The following is an 11316-nucleotide window of genomic DNA, read 5'->3' on the forward strand; positions in this document are numbered from 1 at the left end:
AGAGGGCTGCCGGAGCTCTTTTTGGGAAGCTGGTTTTGTCTCAGGCCACTGGGTGGCTTGACAATGAGGAAGAATCTGCCTAGCAAGACAGAGGCCAGCTCTGAAACCTCTCCATGCCCAGGTCCGTGAGCCATGGGCTGGTCAGAGACCCCCACCCAGACCTGCTGGGTGGTCTTTTACACAGAAGACACTTCCTCCACCTTCAGGCCTCAGTTTCCTCATCTTTCAAATGGGTCTGGTAAATCCTACCCCACCAGCCTCGCCCAGAGGCTGTGAAGAAAGGTTTAGAAGCCCCTTACAAAAAGCTAAACCAGGATGACCATCTTAGAATACAAAGAAAGAGGTTCGTCCTCCTGTCCCTTTATCCTCCTCCTCTCCCTCTTCCAAATACAATCCCAACTTAAAGATCTCATATTTTAGACATGCGGGGATGGGTAAAAATAATTGGGGTTTAGGCGAATGGAAGTAGGAAGATCATACACCAAGCAGCCAGATGAAAGGTCTCTAGCCACGGCTTGCAGCAAAGGCTATGTTTGGGAGAGCCATTCACTAGGTCTGCAGAGAACTCCATCTTCAGACGACAGCCACAATTTTTTAAATGCAAAATGTCGCAGGAAGGTATCTGTTTAAGGGAGGATTGTGTACGAGCGGAGCCAGCCAAGGAGCTCAGGGCAGCAAATATTACTCATGTCCTGTTGTGCAGCACTCCTCTCTCCCTAGTAGAGGAGAACCTCATATGTGCATTCCAGCAATAATGCTCTAAAGGTGGCTTTTTTCCTATATATATCCTTTAAAAAAATGATCGCTATCTCTTGGAAAAGAGACTGACATTTAAAACAACCAGACAAGAAATAGCTCTCTCCTACAAAGTCAGGGGTTTTCATTAAAAAAACTATTTACGTTTATTTCATTTTAGCAGCCCCTGAGTTGGAAAGTTGGGTATTTTTTATCCAGAAGGAGCTCTCATCTCTAAAAGCAGCTACCTTTTCTAAGTTGCTGGGGCTCATGCCTATAGAGCCATAAAACACAAACTGTTCTGTCTTCCTTGAGAATCCCCTGGAAATAGAGCCAAGAAGTCCCAAACCCTGATATAATCAAACCCCAAAGCCTTGGTTTCTCCCAGGAAAAAAAAGGGGAGGGGATAGCAACTTAACAATTTCCCCAATTTCTGGTTAATTATCTGTCAGCATGAAACTTATAAATAATGGCTCAATAATAATTAACTGTGATGACAAGAACATGTTCATGAGAATGCAGGCACCATCCCTGACTTTGACCCATTAACCATACTGGGGCCTGCACCTTATCCCCACCAGCCTCCCCTAGAGAAGGGGATTGCAAAGTTAACTTTTGCTCAAAGATTATGCTTCTGAAGCATCAAGTACAAAAAAAAAAGCCATTTTTTAAGTCAGGACTTGACTCAAGCTAGATTACAGATTCATAAAATTTTCCACCAGGAACCCAAAAATCATCTGGTATAATTAATTCCTTACTTGACAGATGGGGAAACTGAGGTTCCAAGAGGGGAGGGGTCTTGCTGAAGGCCTCTGGTTTTCGTTATTTAGGGACATTGGAATATTCCAAAATAGTAAGCCTTTAGCCAGCTCAAAGATAGTGATACTTAAGTTGCCACTCATCCTAATTTATAAGAAGATTTTGACAAGTTTCACACAACTTGCATCAGAAATACAGAAGCAAAATTACCCAATCTGAGCTTTCTATACACACATTTCCCCAAAAGAGGCTTACTTAGTTTAAAATACATGCTTCCTAAACAGGCATCATTTCAGAATGTCAAGCGAGTCCCAAACAACTAGAGAGAAACTGATGAACTCCGGAAAAAGTTCCACCAAGTTCTCCGCAGGACTCCCACAAAAGGCGTGCAGGGACGACGCCAGGGAGCCCGAATCTCTCCGCACCCGCGCCCAGGCACGCTGGCGGGGCCCGACTTACCCTTCCCGGCGGCGGCGGCCTTGGACGGACCGTAGTCTCGCGGGCTCCGGGGCCGGAGAAGGTCGTGCGCGCGCGGCGGCGGCGCGGGCGGCCGGGGCAGCAGGTCACGCGGGCCCCCGTCCCCGCAGCCGCCGCCGCTCACGGTGACCCTGAAGGCCATGTGCGTGCCGAGGCCCGCGGGCCCGCGGCCGGGACCCGGAGCGCCGGGGGCCTCCTTCGGCCTCTTGTCTGTGTGCGCCTCGGCCACCTCGCAGTGCATGGCGCCGGGCGGGGCGCACTGCTGGGGGTCGCGCCGGGCTCCTGGGGAGGGGAGACAGCACAGGCGAGTTAGAATGAGGGGAGCGGCCCCCTTCTTGTCCAAGAGCCGAGGTTTGGGCAGGTCACCACCCCTTGGTTTATTTCTCCTCTGTAAAATGGGTTAGCACCACCACACTTACCCTAACCCTACAAACCCACCCGATCACGCGTAAACGCCCCTTCCTGGGCGCACGAGAGGCTCGTACTTCCTTCCCCGGCGTGTCGAGGGCCCTGGCCACCCCCCGCCACAGCGCATTCCGCGAAGCCCCTGCGCCCTCCCGCCCAAATCTGCCTCCACCGAGACCAGCCCTCTTTGGACGAAAGGGGAAACTGAGGCCCGTAGAGGGGAAGGCGCGTGTGGGGCGTCATCCAGTGAGACGGGGAGCGGGTGGCAACTAGGATTCCCAAGGCACGGCTCTGGCAGAGCCGGGAAGACTGTTCCGGGTGGGTCAGGGGCTGCGCGCAGGGACCGCGGACGGCGCATCCACGAGTCCTGGGCGCAGACCCTCCGAGATTCACCCATGACCACCCAAACTGCAAAAATGGGAGTCCAAGGATGGGCGCTCACTCCCGCGATGCGAGCCCATCACACGCACACCGAGACACGCACTCTCTCCCGCGCAGCAAATGAACCCATCGCGCGCGCAAACACGCACAAAGTCAGTAACGCCCATGCACGCCCGCTCTCACGCACACTATACACCCCGCAAATGCACACTCGGGGACACGACGTCCACACATACTACACTCTCATTCACCCGCTGAGACACTCGGCAACACCAGCAACCGCACTGTCTCACACTCCGCACACACGGGCGCCAGGTTCCCATCGCCAGAGCCTCGGCCCTTCCATCATCCCTCCTGGAACCAGGGCCCGAGGCCCCCAAACTCTCCTTTCCCCTTGGCGCTCCGCGCGCCATCCCAAAGCTCCCCGGATTCGAGCGCCGCTGGGACGCCAGTCTCTGATCTCGGCCCCGGCGCCCGGGCGGGCCGCGCCCCCTCTCACCTCGCCGCGGCCGCCGCAGCTCCCGGGGCGCACGGCTCGGCGCGCCTCCACTGGCGCCGCAGCCCCCGCAGCCGCCGCGTCCTGCGGGGCGGCACCCCGAGGGGCGGGGGCGGGGCCGCGGCCTGCCCGACAGCCGCCCGGACCACTGGCTGGCGGCGGCCGCCCGCCGAGGCCAATTGCGGCGCGAGGGCGGGGCCTCCTCGCCTGGGGGCCTGGGCGGGGCCGGCGCGGGGCTGGGCGGAGGGTTTGACAGGCGGCGGCCGCCAGAGCCCTGCGCTGCCCGCCGCCCTCCGGCCGCTGAGCCGGGCCGGGCGGCGTCGTGGGCGGGAGCGGCGGGGCACAGTCGTCGGGGCCGGCCGGCCGGGGCGGCGGAGCGCGCTGACCGTCGGGACAGCCGGGCTCAACCCCGCTCTGTCCCCGCCTCTCCCAGTGGCTGGGGCAGGACCCTGCCCCTGTCCTGGTCAGTGTTCTCGTCGAAGGGGAACGGGAAACCTGCTAACGCGGAGGGAACGGATGTGAAAGCGCTTTCAGAGTTTTCTTGCAGGATCCCACCCGCTCACTCAAGAGCTCGTACAGATTTCACGGAGAGAAAGCGGCAAAGTTGGGACCCGAACCCATGCCCTCAGACCACTTCTACGTTTTTGGTTTTGTGGTGTTTTTCATCGGAAAGAGTCCGGGCTACAGGGTCTCAAACTCCGAAGTTAGAAGACAAACAAACAAAAACAGATGCCTGGATCCCAACTAGAGAATATTGCAGTTGAATCTGTGAATCTGTCCGGGTGTAGGGCCCCGGAACTTAGATTTCAGTGAGTTCCCGGGAGATCCTTACAGCCCTGGGGGTTGAGACCCACTCGTCTAACCCGGTTCCCCTGCGTTCTGGGGTCCCCTCACAGACCAGTGTCTCGGGGAGCCCTGCCCAAGGGGTGGAAAGAACCCTGGACAAAGAACAAGACTTCACAGCGACTGGAAGCCACGGCTCAGTTCCCTTCTCTGAGCCTCAGTTTCCTCGTGTGTGAAACCAAGTTGTTCACCCGGCCCAGCCCATCTGCAGGGCTACTGTAGGGGACAGCGAGGCCCTGAGACAGTCTCTGCATGTCATCCCAGCATGCCCCTCGGCACTGTCTGCTGGTGGCCTGGGTGGCTCCAAGAGTCCTGCCTAGCTTCACACTCTTTGAAGGGAGGTTCTGGTCTCTTTGGCCTTGGCCTCAAATTGAAAAATGTGTATGGAGCCCCTCCAGACTACACAACAGGGCAGGTCTCCCGACATAGGAGTCTGCACAGAGTAAGAGACCTCCAGCAGCTTCCCGGGAATCTCGGAAAACCAGGACTTTAGAATCACAGAATCCTGAAATTTGATTTCCTATAATTGATTACACATAGCATCTTACACTTAGAGAGCAATAATGGTAAGAAGGCCCTTGGAGATTTAGTTACACCACCCCCACATTCAGAGGAGTGAGGATGTGACCTGCCTACAGCAATATGGTGGATGTGGCAGAGCCAGCACTGGAATCCAGGCTTCCTGACTCCCAGTCCAGTGCTCTTCCTCCTATACCAGCCATGCTGCCTCCAATAGGAACAGGATGTCTGCCAACCCCACTCGTTACACAAGGGCCAAGGGCTGCATAGGGCATCTCCAAGGTCTTGCCTCTGTCTGGGGATTCAGAGTTGGGGACTGTTGCTACTTTTATGGCAGGAGGAGAGGGGTAGAAAAGAGCAAAAGTAGCTCACCAACCCTCCAGAATGCCACCAGGTGCTCCTACCCACCCACCCACCCCCAACCTTCTGAAGTTCCAGGGCAGGCTCTGGCACCAACAGGCCATGTGGCTTTAGGCAAATCATAACCTCACTCTGGACCTCAGTTTCCTCCTCAAAAAGGGAGAAGGCTGGACAAAGATCGCTGGCCTTTCCAGTTCTGCCCTTTGATAAGGCCAGGAGCCGAGACCCCTGCCTTCCTCCCCCACCACCCACACATACACACAGCACTGCACGCTTAGTCAGAACTCGGGGAACATCGCTGAAGAAGTCACTTAACCCACTGGAGCTGCAGGCAAAGGCCCTCTGCATTTCCAAGATGCAGCAACAGCTCTTTCCTTTATCCTTTCCTGAGCACCTACCCTGACCCAGCTCCCACGTGGAGATCTGCCTTTCCCCTGGTGGGCTCACAGCTCACCGCACCAGGACAGATGGGTTTGCGAAGCCTGGCAAAGCAACGAGAAGGTTAATCTGCTCAATAAAACACGGTATATGGCAGGACCCCTTTGGGGATATACAGAATCCAGTGGCTATATGCATTTTTTTTTCCTAGAAGGAAATACAAGAAAGTGTTAACAGTGGTGGACTGGGGGAGGCCTGAACTTTTCATTTTATGCTTCTCTGACCTGCTTGTATTTTCAAACAACATATATTCTCCTCTCTCCCTTTCAACATGGATGATTTGAGCAGTGGGATTACGCGCTGTATTTTTTTCTGTATGCTTTTGGTATTAAAATAAAATGTACTAATATTTTAATTGTCAAGAACAAAACAAAGGAAAACAAATAAAGCCCACTTCCCCCTTTAGCAAGTTAGACAATCGTGTGTCTAACTTTTACACTAACCCATGTTCCCTCCATTTGGATCCATTTGCAAAAACAAACATCAATTTTTCTTCTCCGACTTTGTTCCTCACTCCTATGTCCCTACCTGGGTGAATGGCCACATGGCCAAATCCCCAAGTCAGAAATCTGAGGGTCATCCTAAGCCCTCCTCTCCTACACTCCCATATCTGATTTGCCATGAATCCACCTAACAATCCCCCTCCTCTCCATCCTCACTGCTACATTTCTTTCCTACTCTTCTTCCTGCCGCCAGCCTCGTCCTCTTCCCAGTCATCCATTTTCCATACTGGTCTCCCTGTCGATCTCTAAAATGCAGATCTGGCCATGTCACTTCCCTGTTTAAACCTCACTAACAGCTCCCAATGACCATCTAAATAAAGTCAAACCATTTTCTCACCCCACTCCTTAACTCTATCCTATGTTCCAAGCACCCTAGAATATTTTTCATCTCCTAGAACCCAGAACACATACTCATGCCTTCATAGCTTTATACATGATGTTTCCTATGCTAACACTTTTCCCTCCAGTCCACCTTCATACTCCTTCCTATGAAGCGTTTATACCCAGCTCAAGCGTCACTATTTCCCAGAAGCCTTCCCTGAATCCTCTAGTTAGAATTATTCACTCTCACAGCAGTATCTGCTTCATTCTATCTCAGAACTTATTGCCCTGTTTTATAACTACCTACTTAACAGTCTGTCTCTCCCTCTAGACTGAGAGCTCTCTGAGAGCAGGGGCAGACTTTGCCTTTGTAACTCCAGAACCTAGACCAGATTCTGGCACAAAGCCAGCACTAGGTAAATGTTGATTGAATGCTGACTGAATTATTAAAGACTGACCACTATTTCATTTGCTTGCCTGCATTCCTAGCTAAGCACTTCTTTCCCCTATTGTGACGTTCCTCATCACCATCTCTGTCCAGGGGTGTAAGTGTATACTCAGCAAACAGCTGAGGCAAAAATAGACATTTCTATGTCTAGGGTCTCCTGTGTCCTGGAGACATGAGGAAGGAGAAGGAATAGAGGGGAGGGCTGTTACACTGCTTACCCTGCCTCTATTTCTTGCAATGAGGGAAGAATTGACATTCATGGGGGAACTTACTTTGTGCCAGATACTATGACTGACACTCTCCGTATGTGATCTCATTTAATCCTGACAACTCTGAGAGAAAGAGGTTATCCTCCCCATTGTATAGGTGAGAAAATAAAAGTTCAAAATTAAGTGATTTGCCAAAGTTCTCACAGTCAAGAGTGTCTTCCTCCCACACATCCATGGCCAACTAATTTTTGGTAAGAGTGCCAAGACCACTCATTGAGGAAAGAATAGTCTCTTCAACAAATGGTGCTAGGACAACTGGAATCCACACGCAAAAGAATGAAGCAGGATCCCTATCTCATACCAAGTGCAAAAAGTAACTCAAAGTGAATCAAATTCCTAAATATAAGAGCTAATACCATAAAACACTGAGAAGAAAACACAGGGGTAATCTTTGTGACCTTGGATTTGGCAATGGATTCTTAGATATGACACCAAAAAACAAGCAACAAAAGAAAAAATAGGTAATTTGGACTTCATCAAAATTAAAAACTTTTGTGCATCAAAGGATATTATGAAGACAGTGAAAAGACAAGCTAAAGAATGGGAGAAAATATTTGCAAATCATATACCTGATAAGAGTCTAGTACCCAGAATATATAAAGAACTCCTACAACTTGACAACAAAAACAACTCAATCAAAAAATGGGCAAAAGACTTGAATAGAATTTCTCCAAAGAAGATATACAAATGGCCAACAAGTACATGAAAAGATGCTCAACATTATAGTCATTAGGGAAATGCAAATCAAAACCACAATGAGGTATCACTTCACACCCATTAAGATGGCTATAAGTTAAAAAAAAAAAAAACCGAAAATAACAAGTGTTGGCAGGGATGTGGAGAAATTGGAACCCTCAAACAGTGCTGGTAGGAATGTAAAATGGTTCAGCCTTCGTGGAAAACAGTTTGACAGTTCCTCAAACAGTTAAACACAGAATTACCATATGATGCAGCAATTCCACTCCTAGGTATATACCCAAAAGAACATTGCTGTGAAAACAATCCCAGTGTTCATCAATGGATGAATGGATAAACAAATTGTGGTGTATATCTATATATATATACCACACACACACATACATATATATATGCATGTATATATGTACGTATATATACAATGCAATATTATTCAGCCATAAAAAGGGAGGAAGTACTGATACATGCTACAACATAGATGAACCTCAAAAATATTATGCTAAGCAAAAGAAGCTAGACACAATGGTCACATATCGTATGATTCCACTTATATGAAATATCCAGAACAGGTAAATCTATAGAGACAGAAAGCACATTGGTGGTTGACAGAGACAGGGGGAAGGACCAATGGGGAGTATCTGCTTAATGGGTATAGTTTCCTTTTGAGGTAATGAAAATTTTTTGGAACTAGATAGAGGTGGTAGTTGCATAACATTGTAAATGTACTAAATGCCACTGAATTGTTCACTTTTAAATGGTTAATTTTATGTTATGTGAATTTCACTGCAATAAAATTTTTAAATTTAGTTAAAATTAAAAGGATTGTCTGCCTAAGTCCAAAGCCTGGGCTTTCCTCACTGCATTTCAGGGCTCTCATTGGGGGCAGTCCACAGAGTGGCTTCCATAATGGTTGCGGCACTGGTGCTATCAGGCTGAGGGACACAAGCAAGTCACCATCCCTGGTTCCTCGATCCTGCACCTGCCACACAAAGATGATAGTACCTGACCCTCCAGGGCTTCCGTGGAGACTCAGTGAGAAGGTAGAAAAATATCAGATCAACCAGAAAATGAGAGGTGATGATGATGATTAATGAAATACCCGACTTACTTCTCCTGCCATTTCTAGAGTTCATCTTATAACTTGAAGATGTTCTTTTAAAAACAAAACAAAACAAACCTGAAGAATCCGAGTATGAAACACAGTCACAATGGGCCGAAGAGGATGTTTTAGATAAAAACTCACATATAACTAGAGAATAAGAACCAACTTAAACTAGGAGTAGAAAGAAACTTTCTTAACTAGATAAGGGCATCTACAAAAACAAAAACAAAACAAAACCTACAGCTAACATCACACGTTGACACTGCACTTAGCGGTAGAGACTGAATGCTTTCCTCCTAAGATCGAGAACAAGGTAAGGATGTCTGCTTTCACTATTCATATTCAACGTCACACTGGAAGTCCTAGCAAGTGCAGTAGGAAAAAAAAGGCATACAGATTGGAAAGAAAGAAATAAAACTCTCTATTGGCAGGCAACATGATCATCTATGTAGAAAATCCCATGGAATCTTCCAAAAAGTAAAAAAAGCTCCTAGAACTAATAAATGAGTTTATCTAGGTTGCAGGATATAAGGTTAATATACAAAAATCCACTGTATTTATATACACTAGCAATAAACAATTAGAAATAAAATTTTTAAAATATCATTTATAATAGCACTGAAAAATGATTACTTAGATATTAACCTAACAAAATATGTGCAGAATCTGTATACTGAAAACCACAAAACTCTGATGAAAGAAAGCAAAGAAGATGTAACTAAATGAAGAGGTATATTGTGTTCGTGGCTTGGAAGACTGAATATTTTTAAGATGTCAATTCTCCCCAGATTAATCTAAAGGTAGATTCAGCATAACTTCAATCAAAATCCTAGCAAGATTTTTTCTAGAAATCAACAAGCTGATTCTAAAATTTATTTGGAAAGGCAAGGAACTAGAATAGCCAAAATAATTTTGAAAAAGAAGAACAAAGTTGGAGGACTCACCACTTGATTCTAAAACCCACTGTAAGGCTACAGTAATCAAGACAGTGTAGTATTGGCAAAGGATATACACACAACACAGATCAATGGAACAGAATATTCTGTATTCTAGGTGACCCACATATGGCCATATGCTTTTGTCAAAGGTGCAAAAGCAATTCGGTGGAGAAAGGACAGTCTTTTAACAAACAGTCCTGGAACAGATGCACACATGTATGCAAAAGAATGAACCTTGACCTATACTTCACACTCTATGCAAAAATTAACTCAAAATGGATCAAAATGCAAAGCTACAATTTCTAGAAGAAAATATAGAAAAAAATCTTTGTCATCTTGGGTTAGGTAAAAAGTAAAGAGATATGATGCCAAAAGCACAATCCATAAAACAAAAAAATATTAAATAAGACTTCAGCAAAAATTAAAAATTTTTGCTCTGCAAAAGATACTAACTGTTAAGAGAATGAAAATACAAGCCACAGATTGGGAGAATAAATATTTGCAAATCATATATCCAACAATATATTTATATCCTATAAAGATTATAATGTATAATATAGGATATATATGAATATATGCATATGATATATATCATAATATATATGATATAATATCGTATATCCAACAACATAATATCCAAAATAAAATATTTGCAAATCATATCTCCAACAAATGACTTGTATTCAGGATATATAAAGAGCTCTTACAACTTAATAAAAAGAAAACAACCAAATTTTTAAATGGGCAAAAGATTTGAACAGATACTTCACCAAAGAAAATATGCAGATGGGGAATAAGCACATGAAACGATGCTCAGCATCAGAGAATGCAAATTATAAGCATAATGAGATACCACTACACACCTGGTTAAAATTAAAATTAATGGTTAAAATTAAAAATAAAATAAAAAATTAACAATACCAAATACTGACAACGATGTGGAGCAACCGGAACTCACAGACATTATGGTGGAAACGCAAAAAGGCACAACCACTTTGGAAAATGGTTTGATATTTTCTTAGCAAGTTAAACGTAATACTTACCATACAACCCATATGAGCCAGCAACCCCACTCCCAGTATTTACCTAAGGGAAATGAAAACCTACATTTACACAAAAGCATGTACATGAAGATTTTTAGCAGCTTCATTTGTAATCCTCAAAAATGGGAAACCAATGTCCCTCCACTGCAGAAAGGATAAACTGGTAAATCCACAGAATGGAATATTACTCAGTAATAACATGGAATAAACTACTGATATACATAACAACATGGATGAATCTCAAATGCATTATGCTAAGTAAGAGAAGCCAGTCTCAAAAGTCTACGTACTGCATGATTCCATTATGTGACATTCTGGAAAAGGCGAAACTGTAAAGATCAGTGGTTGCCAGGAGTTAAGGATTGGGAAAGATCTGGCTAAGGAGGAAGGAGGGAATCTGGGGGAGGAAGGGGCGGTGGTGGAACTGTTCTGTCTTGACTGTGGTCGTGTTTACGTGACTGTGCATTTGTCAAAACTTATAGATCTGTACACTGTGAATTTTACTGTACGTAAATTTAAAACCAACAGAAGGCCCAGCCCCGTGGCTTAGCGGTTAAGTGCGCACGCTCCACTACTGGCAGCC

At 46.4% G+C, this 11316-nt stretch overlaps 1 protein-coding gene across 3 annotated transcripts in view; it reads right to left on the bottom strand.

Annotated features, from left to right (window-relative positions):
* The window catches only part of GLIS1 (GLIS family zinc finger 1), a 215470-nt gene extending 213258 nt beyond the window's left edge, over positions 1–2212 (bottom strand). For all 3 annotated transcript variants that reach the window (XM_058551987.1, XM_058551985.1, XM_058551986.1), the window contains exon 1: positions 1954–2212. In XM_058551987.1, the coding sequence (XP_058407970.1) occupies positions 1954–2212 (259 nt within the window). The remainder of the gene's footprint in view (positions 1–1953) is intronic.
* Between the last annotated feature and the right edge of the window lie 9104 nt (positions 2213–11316).

The sequence above is a fragment of the Diceros bicornis genome, chromosome 13 (genome assembly GCF_020826845.1).
Source record: "Diceros bicornis minor isolate mBicDic1 chromosome 13, mDicBic1.mat.cur, whole genome shotgun sequence".
NCBI lineage: Eukaryota > Metazoa > Chordata > Mammalia > Perissodactyla > Rhinocerotidae > Diceros > Diceros bicornis.